This window comes from Plutella xylostella, chromosome 14 (genome assembly GCF_932276165.1).
Source record: "Plutella xylostella chromosome 14, ilPluXylo3.1, whole genome shotgun sequence".
In the NCBI taxonomy this organism is placed as follows: Eukaryota; Metazoa; Arthropoda; class Insecta; order Lepidoptera; family Plutellidae; genus Plutella; species Plutella xylostella.
The window spans coordinates 2,950,693-2,975,330 of NC_063994.1; the positions used below are offsets into that span (position 1 = coordinate 2,950,693).

The following is a 24,638-nucleotide window of genomic DNA, read 5'->3' on the forward strand; positions in this document are numbered from 1 at the left end:
TACGCTTCATACTGAAGTAGAACTTGCAAGAAACTGGTATGCAAGTGTGCCAGCCACGGGCAAGTGTGTATCCACCTTTATATCACACGCATCGATCTTACTTAGTAATAAACAGGTGCCCGAGCGCGGTAGCTAGTCAATCGCAATAGATAAAGTTGCGGAGCGTTATCACGATCACACACACGAACAATAAAAGCCAGCACTGACACCCAGTCGTTTCATAATGACAATCGACAGCGCCAAAATGAAGTCGATTCTTTATACTTTGGTTGTTTTATTCATTACATCTCAAGTCTCGGCCGATGATGTTGGTGGTAAGATTATTATCATTTATTTGTGAATTCAAACCTTAAGGTCAGGAAAGACAGGCTGGATCAAGGGGTTGGATGTAACAGAGCGATTCATTTCTTTGTAAATATTAATTTTATTGTATTTTTTAATAATAGCAACAGTTGCTCTGACGTAATTCAATAAGATCAACCCAAAAACTATCTGTGGTTTACTTTTCTCGCTAAGAATCCCCCTTATTCTTCACATACAAAGTCCATTCTAGAATCTAGAACCAACCCTTTCATTTCAATCGGTCTTGCTTTAGATCCCCCCCCCCCCCTATTCTTACATTCAAAGATCAGATTTAATTTAGTGTCTTGCTTTAGCCCTCTCAAGCCTCTCATTCCATTCAAAGAACCTTCTAGAACCGACCCTTTCATTCCAGTATGCCAGCCCACCGGCAAGCCTTTCAGGCCTTGCGAAGACCTGGATGAGACATGCATCAGGGAATACTTCGAGGAACACGCCGACTGCGCCCCCCACGCCGACGAGCCTTACGAAGAGTTCTTCCTGCCCACTGTCATCCTGTACCTGCCCTACTTCAACATGACCTGCGACCAGCAGAACGGGCTCTTCGGCAACCTGGAGAACCATAAGATTGTGGAGTTCAAGTGAGTTTGGTCTTCTTCTTGAAAAATTGTTTTATCTAAGACGAAGTAGCAAGTATATACGCATAGGTACTCAACTTCAACAGTTTTGATAATCTGAGTTTCAGAATGCGCTGCCTGTCACACTTAAATCATGCTTTGATACCTACATTTTATTAAATGAGAAACTGGGCCTTAATCTTCTATAAAAGGTTGTCTGGTAGAGTATGCTGTAAGCAATAAGGCCGCCTTTTTGTACTGTTGTTATTTTTAAGTTTTATTTTGTATTGTTTCTGTTTTTTGGTGCAAATAAAGTGGATTGTATTGTATTGTAAAGAGTCTCGTGAAATGGGCTAATGAATGTCCTAAAGGCACTGACTATGGTTTTCATCCTGAACATTTTTTGTTCAACGACTTTAGGCGGGTCGTAGAAGAAATTTTTTCAGAATCGTCCCGTATATAGATGTCGATGACGGTTCAATGTTTATCAAGATTTCATTCAAATAATAATTACATTAAATTCCAGAGTGAATCCCGAGAAGAACATCACCATCCTGTCCGTGGAGTACACTCGCATGAGCCTCACCGCCGACCTCAAGTTCCTGTACTACCAGCCCGGCAAGGAGCCCCGCGCGTACAACGCCACCACCGTCGAGACCTACCGTGAGTTAACAATAAAAGCGATGCCGTAAGGTGGACGCTTACCTTAAGGGTGATGGGACACGAGCGTTGCGTTAGCCCTTCAACGCATCACGTGCCTGATTATTTATATCAGAACTATAGATAACCTAACCAAGTTAGAAACCTCCGACACTCAACACTAGAAGTAGCATAACTTTGGCTAAGAATAACTGGGGGTAACATTACCTATGACCCAAAAATAAATCGAATTCAATCGTTTGATAGCTACGCTACTGCAAACAGATACACAGTCACGCTAAACAAGTGAATTTTCCTACCATGTAAAATTCACTCTAATTGTAATTGTTTTGTGTGCAAACAAAATATATTATTATGTTGTTAATACGCAATGCATTAGCTAGCGTTTTCCGTTTAGGAGTATTTTGGTGATTTTTATCCCTTGAACTTTTTCATTGCTCGTGAGTGTAAATATCATTCTATTCTCCATTGCAGCCGGTGTCATCTTGACCACCACCTTCTACAGCGTGGACGACCTCAGCATTGAGAACAGCTTCAGCGTCTCCTACCTGACCGAGTCCATCGAGTACAAGTTCTCCGGAGACTGCCTCACCACCACTGGTAAGTTAGAGAAATTATTTATTAGTTAGTCAAGTGTTAGAAGTGGTACTTAGTGTTTATAAACACGAACTTTGTTGGTCAAGTGACTTTTTAAACTCGAGCACAAAGCGCGATAGAGATAGAAGCGGCGTCGCGGTGGCGGCGACAAAGAAGCGCGCTTACCCAATATTTCATGTGCGAGCCTAGTTTGACGGTCGAATGAAGAAGCATTGTAAATGCCGCATTATTCTCAAGCTACCGCGACGCTGCCTCGACTCCGCTTCGACTTTAGCAGTGAGCGGCACGCATTATCCAACAACTAACGACTGCCTGTTTAATGTAACAGAGTACAGTTGCATGTCGACAAAATCTTACTTATGAGTGCTTAATTATCCCACAATTCTCACTCTTAAGTCTATTAACAGACTTAGGGCCTGTCATCTACATTATCACCTAATAAACAACAATTTTTTCCTTCATTCTCTCCCAGACCCCATCTTGGCGCCGGCCATCGCCGCCTTCGACTCGAACTTCAACCTGGTGCTGCAGGAGGCGTTCCGGTACAAGTCCACGCCGCTCGCCGAGGACTACGTCAGGAGAAACATGTGCGATTTCAACAAGAAGAACTAAACTGTTTTGGTGATAAATTAAATTTTAATGTAATTAATTCAAACGACTGTTTTCTGATTTTGTTTACCCAGTCACGGCATCATTTAGTTTAGTGGTCTTATAATTCAGGATGGCCAATCAAATCATCTTAGTTGTCGAAATCAATATAGTAACATTTGTCTAAGTAGATAATCAGGCGGTTCAGCGGATACTGAATGCAAATGATCGAAAAATACGTCTCGATGATACTGATACAAAACGTGAAACTTACAATATCTGTGTTTTCTCTGCAGCCTTAGCATAATATATAGCAAAACCAGCACTTTTTTTAATTAATTTGAGAGATAACAATCCAAAGTAGTCTAATCTTAACTGTAGGGATTCGTTACATTTACATCCGTTATCTATTTTATGTTCTCTATTTTAACACCAATGTACATTTACATAATGTAACCTACCGCGACTGGCGCGTAAATCTCAAAGATGCATCACTACCCCCAAAACTGATCTAACGGGTCTTTGTCATTGACAATGCCCCATCCTGCATATATCACCTACACACTACACAACCTACACACCGTACTCTGAAAGGATTAACTGGCTATCCATTTGATGCACTGCGCCTATTGTCCAGGCGAGACCGATGTATTTACCTAAGCTAGGGAGGTAGGCTCTACACTACAGCTTCAGTACTTGCATCCCTAAAAGCTTAGATTAACGATATAGAAACTACATGGTGTGACACATACAAAAACAAAGGAAATAACTGACCGCATTTTGGTTACTGCCATACCGTGTTTTAAAGCTCAAGCCAAGCCAAGCCCTATAAGTTCATGCAGTAGATTTACTCAATTGAGAAACTGGGCAACGGGATCTTTGTTTAAATTATGTGAGCAGCTTGAAAACGCAACCAATCTTATCAATTTTATAAGTTAGTTACATCATAGACTAATATTCCAATTTATTAAGAGACTCTTTTCGACCACCACCTAGTTATAAATATACCACAAAAATTTAAATAGCGGAAGTCCGACTGAATTCCTATTAAGTAATTTGCTAATTTGTAAATGTTAATTGACGAACATAGGCATCCCTAGTTCACACGCCACAGCAATGCTACCCTAAGACGCAGCGACATTCTCAATTAAACCTTATGCTACGGTAACTAAGGTGGTAGTCGAGGAGCACGAGTAACTATGTGTATATTTGATCAGTGGTTTACGGAGACTTGGTGACCACAAGATTGACTGACATGAGGGGTGTGCAACATATAGGTATACATGTCGCACATGACAATCCGAACCGTCATATCTTGAAAAACGTAGTTTCGAGATATCGCGTTTTGAAAGTTTGGTGTCTCATAATTTAAAGAATAATAAATAAAATAAATATATTTCTTTTGTGATTGGTAGATTAACTCTTTGGCAATAAAAACATATAGTTCAATTGAGCCTAAGTCATTTCATTTTATATCTACAAGTGTTTTTCTGAGGCGGTCCGAAGATAATACGGTCTTGCCTGTCAAAATTTTCGATTTTCATATTTATGACTGTATAGCCCGTTTTTTTGCTTACATACTTGCTGGTAATTTGTCATATGTCGAGATAATACATACTGTTTATCTACTTTTAGGGAAAATTAAATAATACAAAGCGTTTGATATATTTTTTACTATGGAAAATCGGTCCTTTTATTGATTAAACACGAATTTTAAAAACGAGAAATCTCACTTTTAGTACAATATTTGATATTTTTAGACTTAATTACAAAAAAACAGCATTTAAACCTTTGATTATCTAAATACTATGTACTCTTTCAATGAAATTATTAGGAACTTAATAGAGTGCATAGTTTCTTAAGCCGTAGCGAAGAATGATACAAAAACAATTTTATTATTTATTGCTTTCCATAATAGATAATTACAAACTATGAGAGCAAATTGTGAGTAACATTTCGTCAGAATAACAGGCCCTCACCAAGCGTATAAAGAAGCTGATAGGAAAAGACCTTCGTTGCTACAATACAGTAGTTATAGAAGCAGCTATAGAGCTAAATCGCGGGTGAAAGTATTCGTCCAGCAGCATGGGAGATCGTCAACAACTGTCTACGAAGTATCATACGAAGACACTGGCCGAACACCATCACCAATATCGAGCTATGGAAGGTTACAAACCAAAAGCCTATAGACATAGACGTCCAAGAGCGAAAATGGCGATGGCTGGGCCACACACTGAGAAGACCTGATGATCATATCCCGAAAGTGGCCCTCCAATGGAAACCCCAGGGCGGTTCAAGGCGACCCAGTCGACCAGCTCATACCTGGAAGCGGTCCATATTCAGCGAGGCCCAAGAGAAAGGGAAGACGTGGCCAGAGCTCAACTTGCTGGCCCACGCAGAGAAGTATGGAAGCGCCTGGTGTCAGCCCCAGACTCCTTGGAGGAGTAGCGGGATTGAAGAAGAAGAAGAAGCATGGGAGAACCACCAGACGAAGTTGAAAACTGAGGACAAGATTTGAATAGCCCTTGAGCAGCTATAAATCAAAAATAATCCTGGTGCAGACAGCATGAGCTATGAGCTTCTGAAACCTGGAGGTATTACTAGTCTCGAAGCCTCGGACAGCTCAAGAAGTAGTGCAAGTCGGTTGTATGGTGACCGTTCTAAGGAACTTTAAATAAAAACCGTTCTAAGGAACTATAGACCGAGGCTATATAAGTGAGATTTATGTACGTTCTCAAGGATCATTTAGAACCGTTTCACTAATTAGTTTGCCGAGTTGCAGCCCCCAGAATAGGCTAGATTTCGAAAATTCTTAATCACCATAGATCATCAAACAGTAAGGCTATAAATAGTGCCCGACCGATGGTCAGCGCTGACCGTCGCTTGACGTAGCTATATCTATGCATGCAAGTCTATGAGTGCAGCTACGCTGACGGTACGCGCGTGATTTCGTGTGACTCGTCGGTCCAGCCGTCGGTCTGGCTCGTCGGTCAGCGTACGTCGGTCGCCGACGAGCTATGAGTTTGTAGGGACGCGTGCAGCGCTTCACTGACGGAGCGACCGACCGCGTGACCGACCGCATGGATTCAACACGTATCGCAGTTTGCCGTCAGCGAAGCACTGAATGCATTTTGCCACCGACGCGACGGTAAGCGACATTCAGATGGTACGGTCAGGACGTACCATCGGTCAAGCACTATTTCCAACCTCAGGCAGAATATACAGAAGACCAAAGATTACAATTAAACTTGGTGGCCTTGGTTGACCAAAAGCTTTGGATATTTCATCGAGACGTGGACACTTCTGGAAACCTTGCAGAGATGTGTTGAGGTATCTGTAAAACGCCGCTACTGGCATAGCATCGACTGTGTGCTTGTCTAGGACCACAAATCAAGACTGAATTGCAAAAAGTAGTTCAACAGAGGGATTTAATATCGCCAAAACTGAACAGAAGTGCACTGTAATATGTATTTAAGAAATAAGTCTTATTTAATTGAATGCTTACATTTAACCAAATCCGGTGGTAGTTGCATGGGAAGCCAAAGATCAAAGTTGCTCAGGAATTTGTCTAACTTGAGCAGACTATTAAACTAGGCAGAAGACAAGCATACTATAAGTTGACCTGCATACGGTAAACTTCGTCACACATTCACCTTGAGGCCGTTTCTAAAGTCTGAACTCAAAGGTCTTCAATCAGTGCACCCTGCCAGTGCTGACGTCTGGTTCAGAAACGGCTGTGACTGTTGGACTCCCCAATGGATTAAAGTCGCTTATCGAGCAATAGAAACAGCTATGCTCGGCGTTTCTCTGAAGAACTACATCAGAAATAAGGTAATTCGTAAGAGATCTCAACCAAGCTTTTAAAATCTACCTCAAGCTGAAAAGCCAGTGGGCCAAACATTTAAAGCAAACATCAGACTTCAGAACTGCTATGGGCGTGCTCGCAATGTTGCTGTTGTTGCTCTGGAAGATTCGGAGAACTTGGACAGAGTCACTATTTCTTCGACGGGTTTATACGTAAGTAGGGTCAACCAAATCATCGTCAAAGTCTTTGTCTGAAGTCTTAGGTTCCTTATCTGCAATACCCTTCAGGTTCCAAGCCTTTTGTTCGGAGGAATTGCCGTCAAAACTAGTTTAGCAGCACGTTGATGTAGCTTCATGATCTTACTACAACTCAAATATTCCATGAATAATTACAATAAAAACCGTACAAACCGTATTATTTCTCTTATGACATAGAAAAATAATTGATTTAAACTGGACAAACAGTATTATCTTGACGAATCCCATAGCTAAACCGTCACATAAAAACATACAACATTCAAATTAGTAAAAATTCAATAATAAAACAGGCAAGATAGTATTATCTAGAAATAATACAATAAAAATTCTACGTGCGAAACAAGCAAAATAGTATTATTTACATTATAATACGTTTTGATTCATCACATTGTGCTTATTTCGTAACTATACTTGTCTTAACTTAAGATAAAACGACCGGAGCCCGCGCTTCAGACATGGTCAGCGTATTAAACTAAAATATGACTGTTTGTCCATCGACAATGCGTGTGCATCACAACAGGTAAGACAGTCGTATAGGTCCATATCTCGGCCCAGAAATGAGCTACAGATATGACTGTTTTACCAGATTGTAGAGAATGATCTGTAGAATGCAAAAATGTAATAAATTTTTTTTGCGATTTTTCAAGATATGACGGTTCGGATTGTCATGTGCGATGTATAGGTATAGTTCACATTGTACATATGTGTGTGTCGTCACAGTCAGTTATTATTTACTAATGGCCGGTTGGTTGGACATATACGGTGTACCATAACCGCATAAAGTGCACAAGTTCAACAAATGTGCCAAATTAATCTGACTGTACGTTTTTAGATTTATAATCACATTCATACTTGGTCAAAAAGAAAGCTAAAGATCGCATCCAGTGGCGTGCTTTGGGAGAGGCCTACGTCCAGCAGTGGACTGCTATACGCTGATGATGATTAATTCTTAGTCAGATTATGTGATTCTGAAGGTACTGAGTTCAGTCGTTAAAAAAACACAAATTTAAAAAGGCGCCCTTTTATTATTTACTTACGTGACAAATACCTACACATCGCACTCAATCTGAAGATAGCTCTCAAATTGCTTGTGATGGTGGAGGAGGCGTGACGCACATGAGGTGACGACCTAAAGATAAGTCTAAAGATATACGGCTGCGGGGTCGAGAAGAAAATTTCTTTTACAAGGCAATTTGCATGGCATAAAAATATACCTACATAACAGTGGTGTAAGCGAATAACATTTCCCTTTACAGAGTTTTATAACGTAAATATATAAAAAAAATATTTAACGTTTTGTTTTTTGTATGTCTTAAAATATGATAACAAATTAGGTACTTAAGTATAATATGAATTATGTAATTTAGCTTTTTTACTTGAATGACTGGGGTGTAAAATTAATGCTTACCACTTTATAAACAATATTAAAATTACCTTGTACTTTCTTTACATGGCCAATAAAATTCTCGTCAAAAGAAACTCTGTCAAATTGTATTTACATACAAAATACTCTACGAGTATGTAGGTACAGTGCGCCCTTTGCTCTAGGTAAAACGTGAATAGTAAAATAAGTACCTATTAGACAACTTTATAAAATATTTACATAAGTGATCATAGCTTTTTCGGTTTAAGAATGTTACTTAATAACTCTTTAATTAAGATGAACTGATAACATGTGAACTCTCCAACAAGGAGTGGAAAGTGGTTTTCCCAAAACTGCGTTTCACGCCCTCTTCATGCCAATTCTATATATTATTATAAAAAATAGAATTAGATATAAGGAAGGCATTTGCCCAGCAGTGGGAAAGCAAGAAGTTGCTTTCTAACGGCGTTGAAGACAAAAAAAAATTGCCGTGATACTGCTGAAGTTTTACCTATCCTATCTCTTGAATGTAGCCTTTGGAAAACCGTAAAAAAATGGTGCGGGTAGGCAGCCACTTCAGGCTATGCTTTTACCGCGTAATGCCTTTGAGAAAATTAAATAAACTGCAACGCACTCTTGTGGGGCGCACGCGCGCGTTCCCATTGCCATCTTGCCTTTATATTCCGCTAATATCAAAATCAAAACTCTATTTATTATCCCTTAAGCGTCCGTAGTCGAGCTGGCTTCAGTGATCGTAACTGATCACTGAGGTTAAGCAACAACAGGCACGGTCAGCCATTGAACGGGTGACCGATTTCAAGTGGTTCTTTTCTGGACGCTTCTATACTTCGGACGGCATGTTAAGCCGTGGGTCCCGGTTGCTGCTTCAGCAGTAGTCGTAGTCGTTAAGCCTAATCAGAGGCCTTCGAGCAGCTTAAAACCACTTACCCGACAACTTCTGTGCATTGTACTCGTTCAAAAACGGTGATACAGCTCGATAGGTCACGAGTCATATCGCTGTTGTTCAATGAGTGAAATCATGTATTTTATCCCACAGGGTATTATCCAGACATTGTGAAACAGGCCCTTAAAATAATGTCATGGGAATGTCGTCCCGTACTATGGACACGCGTCGTTATCTCGTGGTACCGGCACGAGGATGTGCAAGGAGGTTTTGCTGCTTCGTTTTTATTTTTGCCGCAAATATTATGATTTCAAACTCCATTTCTTGCTTCGCACCGCATTATCTGTGTGTTTGTAAAAGAATTTTGTACTTGTATGTGTAACTTTATGAATGTAATGCTGGTTTGGAAAGTTCTTGCTACTTTTCTTACCTTTTCAAACCAGGGGCCCTATCGCGAAGTCAAAACAAAAGAACATTTACATAAGTACTTCATTAGTTTCAAATTCAATAAATTCATTTTGCATCCGAAAATCGTTGTCTATACAAATTCGCTATAGGTACATAGGTTCTTACTTCGTACGAGCTTCGCATGGTAATTCCACCCTTTTTAAACTACAGTTTTATTTTTCCAAAACTCCCCTATTTAGATTCCAAACTAACAAAGTAAACTGCCACCCATTGAGCACATCAGAAACACTCTCGAAAACAACAACGCATTCAACCACGTGATGTTTGTATGTGAAGAGCTCTCGGGCTGCAGGCGAACAGCGGAGCACACTTGGATAAACGTGTTTCCCATTGATTGCACTAATTACAGCGCGACTGGATTGCGCTTCAGCTGAAGTAGTTTGTCGCCAATTATTTTTTTGGATCGAAGCCAAACGGCGCAACGCGAGTTCTTAGAAGTTGCGAGTTTTGGCTTGCGTTTTTAATTAATTAATTTGATCTTATTATATCTTTAATAATAATACATATGTATATAAGGTTGTCCGACACCAAGCTACGCTGAGCTATGCATTTAGGAGTTATGTATTAGCTATACGCAGTTATATCTATAAATTAAATTATGTATAACTATCAATTCAATATCTAGTAACAGCTAACAGCCACACTGTGTGTATTCTCAAAAAAGCGATCCAACGATCCAACATTGTGAATCAGTCTTTAAGTTTTTAAAGACATCTATGTAACCAGCGCGAGCTATTTATGTTGGAGCAAAGACGCCAAAATTCATGGGAAATGCTAAAATTACCCCACAATTTAGGCAGTCGGGCAGTGTAATCAAATAGCCAGTCAAATGTTTTAATCAAACGTTGTCAGCGGAATTATTTTCCATAATTCGGGGACAGTTCTGGGGCGATAATAAAAAATGCAAAGACAGAAATAAAATAAGTTTACCTCAGCATTCGTCTCCCTAGATTGCGCGAGTGGCGGTTTTTTTTTCACTTCCATTTTCAGGATTCTTTAGTCAAATATCAACTCTACATAATGTTTAAAGGCATAGTAAGACAAAAAGGAAGTGACTCAGGAAGTCATTTTGAAAATTTTGGTAATTTGTAGAACTAAAACTTTTTTCGATAGTAAAAATTCACATATTCAACAATGTTCCTGTGGATAGATTTTTTGTTTTGCGAATGTCAAGATTTTTCTAATGGTAAATGAATCCACAGCCAAGAAAATAATACTTCATGCTTTTCGTTTTACAAAAAAATATCGACGGAACCATTTCCAGCTGTCTATATTTTATCTTAACCGATTTTATTATTTAAATGAAGTAGAATTTGCTGACTTGCCGGCCCGAGGTGATAATTTTATATTCAAGAGCTATTGGAAAAAAAACGGTCAAGTACGAAACGACTCGCTACGGTTTTGCATTTTTTATATTAGGTACCGTGTGTTTGGATGGTGATGGGAGTTATTTTGATATGAATTTACTCTATTTCATCGCATATCCTTCCACTCTAAGGTTGTCTGGAATAAGTGCTGAATTTGTAATCTGTTTTGTGATAAAATAAAGAATGATGTTAGGTAGGTACATTACATTCAATTAATAATACAGCTTATATTAAACCTACGATCTTTTATCCGCCAATGCATCATCAGTCATTCTTCATTTAAAAAATATTAAGGTAGAGAGTCCATATTTCGCGGTATTCAAAATGGCGTCCTTATTTCGAGTTATATTTATTTTCATGATTATTACTCATTTTAATAGGTGATGTAGTAAATATGTTTAAAATTGCCTAAAATTACTAAAAACTCATGTAATGTGCCGTGAGGGCGACGCCGCCATGTTTTTCATACAAACGCGACCCGGCTTACGTAAGGCCAGCAATATTTAATAATTGTGTTTTTTAATATTTATACGACGTTCAACTTTGTAAATAGTTTATATTTAGTTTATTATATTCTTATACTTACATTAAATTTAAATTTTAACTCTTTTTAAACTAATTTAACCCTTTTAAACTCAAAAACAAAATACCTCGGTATAATGGCCTGATTTTTATACGTTGTTCCTAACTCCGAGGTACCCTCGGTATAAGGAAAAATACTATGTCATGATTTTTAGCTTATAACTTTACAAATAATAACATATGAAGTATATGCTTGATTACATAATAATAATGATAAACGTGACAAGCTTATAACCTAATTCGGCAGTACAAAATATCCTCTAGGAATCTTAATATGACACGATAATTATTGACGCAAAAATCATGGTTACCTAGAAAACCTTAACTTAGTATGTATATTTGAAATGATAAAAAACAGTGTTATTTTATCGCTATTTACGTAAGTGATACATATTTTTACCAATATTTTATGTAAGTATGATTTGAGTAACATATCTATGTTGTTTCTAAATCGATAATTTGATAACTCGAAATATGGATTATTAAAATACTTGCTGAACCCCAAATATGGAGTATGACATTTTACATAGGTAGGTACCTCGGAAATCGGAATATGACTCTACATCACACCTTCGCAGTGTCATCCGATGCCGTCATCAAACCATAAAATCAAGATGAATTAGCGACTTACATACTAAATTTAAAAGGGGTCTGGATAGATATGCCTGACTTTACAAAACTACTACTAGATACTACTTATACTTATTACTCTTTATAAAAGAAGAAAGAAAGAAATTTGTAGACGTAAAACTTTATTTGGGTGAATAAAATAACACACACGACGGTTGAGTTTTTATAACACTTAAATACACAATTGCCTAATTTCATTTCTGTATTTTATTTCCATTATCCTTCTACTTCGTGGTCTGATGGCCGTTGTAATATTGTTATCCCAGAATTCCCAGATAAATGAATGTCCTGTATACTGCATTATTTAAATGTTTGGTTTAGGGGTCTGGTTGATCTTTTCATTTTCTTGTTGTTGTCACTGAAAAATAAAGTAAGTAGGTAAATTGTATGGATAGTTGACAGAATTAAGCTTATCCTTATAAGTAGGTACCCATTTTCACAAAAATTAGTGAGTTTAGAAACGAAAACGCTAGAACAAAAACCTAGGTTAGTAACTAAACTGATGCAAAATTACTGATAAAAACATAAAAATATTTCCATTTTACGTAATTTCCTAAAATAATTCGCACACAAGCTTACCTTATCGATTTTCCAATTGCATATTGCAAATACAAACATAATAATTTAATAAAAGATGTTTGTTTTCTAATGTAAAGACTTAACAAAAATACTTTCAAAGAATAGCGGCAAACTTTTTGGCGGAAAATTGAACATGGCGTTGGCGCCGGCGCGCCTCCAGTCCAGCGCGCATGCGCCATAGAGATGTACCTAGTGCAATGTTCCTTGCTTCCGACCTATGCTTGAATGAAAAAATAATCGATGCTAGATCGATTCCTGGGTAGATACTTTTATTATAATCATATTCGTTTATCATCATCATCATCATCAGGTCCTGGGATCCCTAATCAGGGACATAGGGCTCGAAGTGTAGATTTCCACTTTGACCGGTCCTGTGCCACGCCTTCGACTTCGTGCCAGCTCATGCCGAGGGCGGCTGCCTCCTGCACGACAGTGCGACGCCACGTGGTTTTTGGCCGTCCCCTCTTTCGCTTGCCAGATGCAGCCCACTTTGTCAGGGCGATTTTGGGTGGATGGTCTTCGGATCTCCGCAGCGTATGGCCAATCCAGCTCCACTTCTTAAGCCGGATTTCCGAGTCAATTCTCCTCTGGTTGGTCAGTCTCCATAACTCCGTATTCGAGATGGTTCGCGGCCAGAATACCTTTAGTATCTGTCTAAGGCATTTGTTGACAAACACTTGTAGCCTTCTTGTTAGGTCATCTCTTACGAACCACGTTTCGCAACCATATAAGAGTACTGACTTGACGTTTGACTCGAAAATCCGAACTTTAGTGCGGCGAGCGATGACGGAGGAGTCCCAGACGGGCTTGAGCTGCGCAAAGGCTGACCGGGCCTTGTTGATGCGGGCGTCGATGTCGGCCTCGGTTCCGCCGTGTGGGTCCACGACGCTGCCGAGGTACGTGAATTTGTTCACTCTCTCCACGGCCTCCCCGTTTACATGCACGGCGCTATCATCCGACGTGTTGAGGCGCATCTCTTTAGTTTTGGAGCAGTTTATGCGTAGTCCATCCTTTTCTGCTTCTCTGGCGAGGTCGTCAATTTTGGACTGCAGGTGTTGGCGTTTAGTCGATAGCAGACAAAGATCGTCTGCAAAGTCGATGTCCTCTAATTGCTGTTCCTGTGTCCATGGCAGACCTCTCTGCGATTCGCATGTGGCTCTACGCATTACGTCGTCTAGAACCGTTATAAAGAGGAGGGGTGATAGTAAACAGCCTTGTTTGACGCCCGCGGTGACAGGTATAGGTTCAGTGAGCTCGCCACAGTGCAGAACTCTGCATGAGGAACCTGTGTATAGGCATCGTATCATCGATATGATTTTCTCCGGGATACCTTTCCTCTTTAAGATTTTCCAGATGCTAGACCACTTCACTCTGTCGAACGCTTTTTCAAAGTCTACGAAGAGAGTAAACACTTCGCACTGCATTTCGCTGCACTGTTCCAGAACTGTACGTAACAGGTTTATTTGGTCAGTACACGATCGACCTGCCCTGAAACCAGCTTGCTCCTTGCGCAGTCCTTCGTCAATAGGAGCCGCCATACGGTGCAATAGCACCTTGCACAGTATTTTTAGGCATGTCGGCAACAGGTTTATGCCTCTCCAGTTTCCACAGTTAGTCAGGGCCTCAAGTCTGCTATTGGTTATAAAAAATATCAATGCAGATATCCTATAGAGACTCAATAGAGACTCCATTGTGATTGGCCCAAAAACGGTAGTCCCTACGACTCACGGCCAGTCTCGATAAAATATAAATGCTATTGACACAGAGTGATCGTGACGTCATCTTGGCATATTATCAGTGTTGCCGCTTTTGTTAGAATTGTAAAGCCAGCATGCACGGATCGTCCGACTTGGGCTTAATTTGAAGATTTTTCACACTATTTATTTAAAAGTATAACTGTTTTATCTGATTCGATGCTTTTTAAAATCAATAAAAGACGTGTTATGGCATTTAAATATATTTTTCATATATTAAACTGGCTGTATAATTAAGACCATAGGCAAAAAAAAAACTCTATTGTCGTGTCGATTTGTTTGTTACACAGAGTAGGTAATATATATGGTTTTGTTTCTTATGTCAACTTTAACATTGTATCGTTTTGTTTTGTTTCGGTTTTCTCTGTTAGTTGTGGATAAAAAAACATACAGACGAATTCGTTCATTTCCCTGTTGAAAAGTGATCTCTTCGCGAAATTATCGCAAATATGGATTATTTATCGATGAATGTGCAGTTGTGCACGCTTTGAAAGCTGAACTAAGGAAAAGAGGCGCATAAATAAGAGGTCTCAAAGAGCACCTAATTCGGAGGTTAGTTTGTTTACTGTTTACAAACTTATTTTTTACCAAATGTATGCTTGTTTGCTTAGATAACAGGGCCTCAAGTCTGCTATTGGTTATAAAAAATATCAATGCAGATATCCTATAGAGACTCAATAGAGACTCCATTGTGATTGGCCCAAAAACGGTAGTCCCTACGACTCACGGCCAGTCTCGATAAAATATAAATGCTATTGACACAGAGTGATCGTGACGTCATCTTGGCATATTATCAGTGTTGCCGCTTTTGTTAGAATTGTAAAGCCAGCATGCACGGATCGTCCGACTTGGGCTTAATTTGAAGATTTTTCACACTATTTATTTAAAAGTATAACTGTTTTATCTGATTCGATGCTTTTTAAAATCAATAAAAGACGTGTTACGGCATTTAAATATATTTTTCATATATTAAACTGGCTGTATAATTAAGACCATAGGCAAAAAAAAAACTCTATTGTCGTGTCGATTTGTTTGTTACACAGAGTAGGTAATATAATTATTATATGGTTTTGTTTCTTATGTCAACTTTAACATTGTATCGTTTTGTTTTGTTTCGGTTTTCTCTGTTAGTTGTGGATAAAAAAACATACAGACGAATTCGTTCATTTCCCTGTTGAAAAGTGATCTCTTCGCGAAATTATCGCAAATATGGATTATTTATCGATGAATGTGCAGTTGTGCACGCTTTGAAAGCTGAATTAAGGAAAAGAGGCGCATAAATAAGCGGTCTCAAAGAGCACCTAATTCGGAGGTTAGTTTGTTTACTGTTTACAAACTAACCCCCTTATTCATAGAGAAGTTACAATACGTTTTAACTAATAAACTGTTTTGTCCCTCTCCGACAAAGTACAATTTGTTCTTTGACAGAGAGGGACAAAACAGTTTATTAGTTAAAACGTATTGTAACTTTTCTATGAATAAGGGGGTTATTTTTTACCAAATGTATGCTTGTTTGCTTAGATAACAGTTATGTTTTTTCTTTTTACAGACACCAAGACTATGACCGTAACAGTAACTTGGTTGGAAACGTAGAGGACAGCATCATACAACAAAATGATTCAGTGTATACTGTTGAGTGGCCTTCAGAAACTTTGTATAGCAGTGTGAACACTAAAAATTAAACTCCAGATCTAGATATTGTCACCAATGAGTAACTACTTTGGAATTTATGCACAGTGTACGGTGGCCTGCGCCTAAAAGTATACAGGCGGAGTTTTTAAAATAGCGATCCCTGATGATGAAGGGACCAGCTACATCTGTTATAAATCCGGGGACGTGTTGTGTGTGATGTGTGTAGCAGTGGTGTTTATGTGGATGTGCTTGAGCAGCATGTGAGCTTGAGATCGCTATTTTAAAATCTCCGCCTGTATACTTTTAGGCGCAGGCCACCGTACATACCATCGCTCTTACGGTGAATGAAAACATCGTGATAAAACCTGCATATCTAGATTTTCGAACCCACAAACCTGCAGAGGACCAGCGTGGTAGGAAATGGTCCAAGCTTAGGAGTGGAGTTTAGACCTTAAGGCGATATGCACAAAGGCTCCATTCGAGTGAGCTAGGTGCAGGTACTGACACCCTCACAAATAATAGAATACTTAGTATACTATACTACCATTATTTAGTTTCAACTAACAACTCAACCAGCATTCATTGTGTGGATTACTAATGTGTTATATTTTTTGTATAGCAGTGTGTTTAAACGGAAAGGATAAATAAAAGTTAAATCAGTGTGTAACTCTTTTATTTTTATTGTATTTATTAAATGCCTAATCCATATTTACATTATGTTCTTTCTGAAATTGGTTATAATGATTTTCACAAACACGAGATTGTCGGATAATAATTATTTCACAAGCCACTGTTTTAGAACAGTTTTATTAATTGGTAACATATGTCCTCCTTTTCTTTCCGAACATAACGGATCTGCACAACAATGCGGGATAGTAACTCGATATGATGATAGTTATTTTATAATTAATAAGATTCAAGATTTTAAAACTTTATTGAGAACCTGCTCCTTTTTTCGGAGTATGTTAAAAATATGGCTAAGAGAATAATGCAATGAGTATCTGAAACGTATAATAAGTATACCTAAGTATTAGATAGTCTTCTACCATCCAGTTCAGAACAATTTTTTGCCAAATTATAGACGGCTCCAAACCTTCATAGATATACCATCTTTCCTGCGTTCTTTGGCTATCAGGGGAGTTAAATCCGCGGCAATCTCCTTCACCACATGCTTACTGAGGCGAAATGTCCTCACAAACTCCGAGTCCGGCAAACTCACGAGAGGATCGACATTCCGGCTCATGAAGGCGCGATTTCGACGCCGCTCCTTCAACTCCCGCCGACCTCTGTCCACTCTGTCTGCTAATATTAGCATTTCCCACCGCAAATTTAAATTATAATTCCGATCCATTATGACAACATCTGAATAATACGTGTATATTAGGTGTATCTGCTCAATGGCCTCAGAATGGTAATTTTTGACAGATAAACCGTAATGAAGCAACTGACGGAAACGTCAATAAATAGTGGACTACGCAAATTGTCACCCGAGAGACGATATCGGTGTGGCACTTGTCAGTGGACTAGCGTGTTGTTCAATGTATTATGAGTGGCTTCATGGTGGCTTCCATCCAACTTCCATCGAGCTGACACTATGGTCTTAAAAAATACAAGACTGCCAAATGTGTAATTTTGCGCTGTCGACATACAATCGACATACAATTATACTCTAATGCATTTAGTAGACTTGGGGCCCAGTTATGTTTTTTCTTTTTACAGACACCAAGACTATGACCGTAACAGTAACTTGGTTGGAAACGTAGAGGACAGCATCATACAACAAAATGATTCAGTGTATACTGTTGAGTGGCCTTCAGAAACTTTGTATAGCAGTGTGAACACTAAAAATTTAACTCCAGATCTAGATATTGTCACCAATGAGTAACTACTTTGGAATTTATGCACAGTGTACGGTGGCCTGCGCCTAAAAGTATACAGGCGGAGTTTTTAAAATAGCGATCCCTGATGATGAAGGGACCAGCTACATCTGTTATAAATCCAGGGACGTGTTGTGTGTGATGTGTGTAGCAGTGGTGTTTATGTGGATGTGCTTGAGCAGCATGTGAGCTTGAGATCGCTATTTTAAAATCTCCGCCTGTATACTTTTAGGCGCAGGCCACCGTACATACCATCGCTCTTACGGTGAATGAAAACATCGTGATAAAACCTGCATATCTAGATTTTCGAACCCACAAACCTGCAGAGGACCAGCGTGGTAGGAAATGGTCCAAGCTTAGGAGTGGAGTTTAGACCTTAAGGCGATATGCACAAAGGCTCCATTCGAGTGAGCTAGGTGCAGGTACTGACACCCTCACAAATAATAGAATACTTAGTATACTATACTACCATTATTTAGTTTCAACTAACAACTCAACCAGCATTCATTGTGTGGATTACTAATGTGTTATATTTTTTGTATAGCAGTGTGTTTAAACGGAAAGGATAAATAAAAGTTAAATCAGTGTGTAACTCTTTTATTTTTATTGTATTTATTAAATGCCTAATCCATATTTACATTATGTTCTTTCTGAAATTGGTTATAATGATTTTCACAAACACGAGATTGTCGGATAATAATTATTTCACAAGCCACTGTTTTAGAACAGTTTTATTACTTGGTAACATATGTCCTCCTTTTCTTTCCGAACATAACGGATCTGCACAACAATGCGGGATAGTAACTCGATATGATGATAGTTATTTTATAATTAATAAGCTTATAAGATTCAAGATTTTAAAACTTTATTGAGAACCTGCTCCTTTTTTCGGAGTATGTTAAAAATATGGCTAAGAGAATAATGCAATGAGTATCTGAAACGTATAATAAGTATACCTAAGTATTAGATAGTCTTCTACCATCCAGTTCAGAACAATTTTTTGCCAAATTATAGACGGCTCCAAACCTTCATAGATATACCATCTTTCCTGCGTTCTTTGGCTATCAGGGGAGTTAAATCCGCGGCAATCTCCTTCACCACATGCTTACTGAGGCGAAATGTCCTCACAAACTCCGAGTCCGGCAAACTCACGAGAGGATCGACATTCCGGCTCATGAAGGCGCGATTTCGACGCCGCTCCTTCAACTCCCGCCGACCTCTGTCCACTCTGTCTGCTAATATTAGCATTTCCCACCGCAAATTTAAATTATAATTCCGATCCATTATGACAACATCTGAATAATACGTGTATATTAGGTGTATCTGCTCAATGGCCTCAGAATGGTAATTTTTGACAGATAAACCGTAATGAAGCAACTGACGGAAACGTCAATAAATAGTGGACTACGCAAATTGTCACCCGAGAGACGATATCGGTGTGGCACTTGTCAGTGGACTAGCGTGTTGTTCAATGTATTATGAGTGGCTTCCATCCAACTTCCATCGAGCTGACACTATGGTCTTAAAAAATACAAGACTGCCAAATGTGTAATTTTGCGCTGTCGACATACAATCGACATACAATTATACTCTAATGCATTTAGTAGACTTGGGGCCCAGGTCCCCTTTCTTGGGCAGTTTTATAATCAGGCCTTCTTTCCAACTTTCTGGCACCTCTTCTTTCTCCCAGATCTTTTGGAAGAGCGAAAACAGGACATCAGCAGACACATCAGCATTCGCTTTAAAAGCTTCTACTGGAATTCCGTCATTGCCTGGTGCTTTGCCATTCTTCAGTGATTGTATCGCTCTTGCTATTTCAATCTTCGTAGGTGGCCTTGTCTCAATGTTGAGTAGTGCCTGAGATTCCTCTGCCTCGCTTTCAACAGATGAGCCTGGAGCTTTGAAGACTTCGGAGAAGTGCTCGTACCATCTGGATAGCTGGTCCTTAACTGTGACTAGGAGATGTCCATCTCTGCCTCTAATGGGTTTTGTGACTATAGGTCTACTGCATAACTGTTTCGCGGCTCTATACAGTTCTTTCATGTTCCCTGTTGACGCAGCGGTTTGTGCTCTTCGTGATATGCCATCGGCCCAGGAGCGCTTGTCTTTCTTCAGACTGCGTTTGATATCTCTTTCACACAGGAAATATTCGTATGCCAGGGACTCTTTCACATGATAGTCAGTTTCGGCATTTAGACTAGCCTTGATGGACTTTCTTACAGCTATCTTGTTCCAAGTCTCCCTTGACATCCACTCTTTTTTGGAATGTTCCCTGTAGCCCATCAATTCCTGGCAGCAATTCTGAAGTGTGTCCTTGACGTGTTCCCAGTGAGTTTCTAGCGTGGAGTCCTCCACATTGAGCTGATGGTACCTGTTGTGTAATTCGACACTGAATGATCTCCTGTTATCGGCATCCTGTAGCTTTGTGATGTCATAGCGTTTCGAGGGGGCTTTTGCTCTTGTTTGGACCCTTGCTATTTTGAGGTGGATTTTCGCGACTACTAGGTGATGATCACTGTTGACATCTGCTCCTCTTTTGTTCCTTACGTCTTGTAGTGAGTGCCTCCACTTTCGACTGATCATGACATGGTCAATTTGGTTCTCTGTTTTGCGGTCCGGAGAGACCCAGGTGACCTTGTGGCAGTTTTATGTGGGAATATAGACCCACCAATGACGAAGTCGTTCTGACAGCAGAAATCAATCAGCATGTTTCCATTTTCAGTTCTTTGGCCAATGGCATGTTTGCCTAGCCAAGATTCTATACCTTGGTTATCGCTCCCGAGTTGCGCGTTGTAGTCACCAATACATATCACTATGTCTTGTTTCTTGACAGAACGTAATGTTGCTGTAAGCTGGTTGTAGAATGCTTCCTTCTTCTCCAAGTCCGCCTGATTAGTTGGTGCATAGCACTGGATCACGCTAATTTTTCTTATTCTTGAGTCGAACCTTGCAGTGATGATGCGATCGGATACAGGTTTCCAATCCAGGAGGCTTTGTTTGGCTCTTTTGCTCAGTAGGAAGGCTACTCCTGCTTCGTGCTTGTGGTCATTCCCGGAGTACAGCAGTGTCAGATCTCCCACTCGGTCCTCCCCAAACTCCTTTTTTCTCGCTTCCGATATACCCAATATGTCTAGCCCATATTCGTCCATGTATTGTGCAACTTGGTTAACTCGGCTGTCTTCACGCATGGTTCGCACGTTCCAACAGCCTATCAATGTCCGTGTTTTCGCGCCAAAGGTCGTTTTTCTTTGATCGGTCCGTTTTGCTATACTTCGAGTTTCTGTAATAGTTTTGTTTCAGGCATACAGGTTATTAGCCCATAGTACCCTAGTCTGATGGTAGGGCTGCTACCAAAACGTTCAGACACGCCGGTTTAGTCTCAGAGTACCTTCTCCTATCAATCCTTTCTAGGGATATTTAGTCCCTAAGGCTGTTGAGAGCCTCTTCTAGCCGAAGCTAGGTGTATGGTTATCCCGCCATCGCTCGGGCGCCAGAGCCTCGTCAGTTGTCTAGCAGGGAGCACCACGGCTGTGCAGCGTGAGCTACAGAGCCGCCGCCGGCTATTCGTACGAACCACCGGCGCGTGCAGGTGAGGGTGACTGTAGGGTCGGCTAGATGTTGTTACCGTTCTCCCCTTACTCCCCCTATATTCGTTTATGGTAAATACATTAGGTACTCATCGGAAATTAGTACTGATAAGGTGCAATTTGTGCAATTTGTGCTTTTGTAAGTATTCGATACTTTTCCTCATCCCTTACACATCTACTTTTATTACGTATCATCAACTATTAAACATTTAAGTAAGAACATAAAATATCGTGGAAAAAATTTAGACCTTACTTAGATAAAAACAATAGTAAAAAATGTTTAAATCATTCGAGTTCAATAATCGATTATATTCGATTACCGTCACTATTTCATCAATTTACCCCATCTCTACTCTATTATTATTTTTTAATCGCTTGGAAAAGTCCATAGATCATCATAGAAGCATTATGAATATTTTTTCTAGCCAATGTTACCAGTTGCAATAATGAATTATGAAAATGTTACATAAATAATAGAAATTATCACGAAAACCATTATAAATGGAGAGTATTTAATTCTCTTCATTATTTTCAACTACTATTTAGAATAATTAAATTTATTTTGAGTACCTTAAGGTTAAAAAAGTATATCGATATTTTCGATTGTAATTTCCTTACGTTCATGGCCACACTCATGGAGCCACTGACAGGACTAACTCGGAATATGGAACAGGCTACCTCGGTATATGGAAGAAACCATAATCCTACCTCGGTATTAGGGTAAATCGACATGTGTAATAAATTATATTTTTTTAAGTATAATAAATGTGTTATCAATGAATCTGTGTTAAGAAATATAAAATTTAACGTATATTCTTACAGAAGACAATATTTCACATCAATATTGATGGTTACAAATGCTTATTTTTCTTACTTACTTTCAAATGTTGTGATTTACCTCGGAATATGGACCCGTTACCTTACGTATAACCTTACATACATTACAATAATAATAAGGCTTGTTAATTTCGTAGCGGTGTAAAATATGTTTCAGCGACACTATAAATTCTATGAAATAATAATATATATTAGCTACACCTGAAAAAACTACGTGGTAAAAAATCTAAGTTATTGTAAAACAAAATACACCCTTTACGTTTTGTGTTACAAATGACTCGGAATCCGGTGTTGCCATAGAATTAGGTACAGAATTAACCCTAAAAAGATTAAGCAACAATCCTGAAACGGTACCCCTAATAATCTTCAACCTTGTCGTTCATAGGGATGGGATGAACACCCCTGCTCTTATGTGTTGTGTTGATGTTTTATTTGCAAGTAATTTTGCCGCAAAATTACTTGCAAATAAAACATCCGCAGGGTTATTTTAATCCTGCAATAAAAACGGAAAACCTTCTAAAGTCAAGTGGAACTTCGCTGAGAAACATTAGTAATAAATTAATACAATACTAATAAATAAAGTCATGAAAACAAATGATAAATAAAGATTAGCATCCCAAATTACTAATTAGTTATCAATCAGTGAAATCGCAATTCAACTTTCTATTTACCTGTGTATCCGATTACATTTTTAATCGATGGCCGTATTATTCTTATCACCGCTGCAACTCTATAATCATAAGTACGAAGTCCAACATCGGCTTCAAACCAGAGTAATTTTGGTCGTGTATACATATATTTATACGGTCAAAGAACTAAGGTTACCGACATCGCTGTCAAAATATTCAAGCTGAAGTGGCAGTGGGCTGGTCATATCTGCCGAAGAACCGATAACCGTTGAAGTAGACGAGTTCTCGAGTGGAGACCACGATCAGGCAAACGCAGCGTGGGACGCCCTCCTGCCCTGGACTGACGACCTTAGGTAGGTAGCGGGTAGTGGTTGGATGAGGGAGGCGGATGGATGACCGAGTGTTGTGGCGCTCCTTGGGAGAGGCCTATATGTCCAGCAGTAGATGATTATTGGCTGATGATGATGATGATGATGTATACAGTCGTTGGAGCATATGCGCTAACAAGATCGTTACGAGCGTTAGTCGTGAGCTGCAGTGCTCTCTATCGCACCCGTGCCTAGGCAATGAGCGCACTTGCGATAGTAAATGTTTTCCAAAATACCTATTGCGCTCTTAAACTAACCCCTTATTTATAAGGAATGGATAAGGGGTAAGTTTCAATCAATCTCGCTTACATATACCAGCTTAGAAGAAGCACGTCAACGCTCAAGCGAGTTGAGCGCTACATTAAATACGCTCTCGTTCACATCCCTAGTCGTTACATTCTCAAATAGGGTGTCGGGAGAATGCTCAAAAGTTTTAAGTGTTGCCAACATGAAAATGAAATTTAAGCCTCGACAATGCGAGAGACGGTTCGATTTAATTTTAATTATTCGCTAATAGGATAAAGTCAGCCGATGGTCGTGGAGACGCCAAGTTTTGAATTAAAGAGTTTGAGGGTTTAATTCATGTTTTGCCAAAGTAGGCATTTTAGGGGTAAATGATGTCTGCTTAAGATTAACGAGATGGTAACATTTAATGTTTAGTTGTATGTTTTGATAGGTATTCAATAAGGCCCTGTAGAGTGATGTAGCTCAGGAGATGAATGAGTTATACCTACTTTTCCGTCTGAGAGCACACAGTATGGCTTACACCTTACAGGGTGTAGCAAAAGTATCACCAAAAAAAGCTGCTCCCGTCAGTCACGTGACCCAAAATATGGAGTAGCAACATTCAGGGTGTTGCAAATAACGTAGGTTTTGGCTTAGTATACCCTTTTTGCAACTGCCTGTATATTTTTAGCATATTTTCAAAGGTTGTTCGGAATGACCCCTTGACTCACCCTCTTCCGACTGATTATAATAAAATTTCGCTTACTATTTTTGCAACACTCTCTCTGTATAATGTCCCCGGTCTGGGGCCGTGTCTGGTAATTTCTCGCCCGCCGCCGACGCGTCGATGCTACGTCTCTACGAGGTCCGCCGAGCGTTAAATGAATGAACTTTTATAACTTTTGGGGGGGCTTTCTGGTATTCAGTTTTGGATATTATTTGAGTTATAGTTCTCATCTTTATTGTATAGGAAGCTAAGACTTCGTAGTTAGTAAAATATGATGATATTTTA

At 39.3% G+C, this 24,638-nt stretch overlaps 1 protein-coding gene across 1 annotated transcript; it reads left to right on the forward strand.

The window, feature by feature from the left end:
* The first annotated feature begins 158 nt into the window (after nt 1–158).
* LOC105385788 lies at nt 159–2,829 on the forward strand. Its single transcript, XM_011556223.3, has 5 exons — nt 159–314; nt 716–941; nt 1,444–1,580; nt 2,052–2,177; nt 2,647–2,829. The coding sequence occupies exons 1-5, from the start codon at nt 224–226 to the stop codon at nt 2,784–2,786; spliced, it is 720 nt and encodes a 239-aa protein (XP_011554525.3). The 5' UTR covers nt 159–223; the 3' UTR covers nt 2,787–2,829.
* Nucleotides 2,830–24,638: the final 21,809 nt, after the last annotated feature.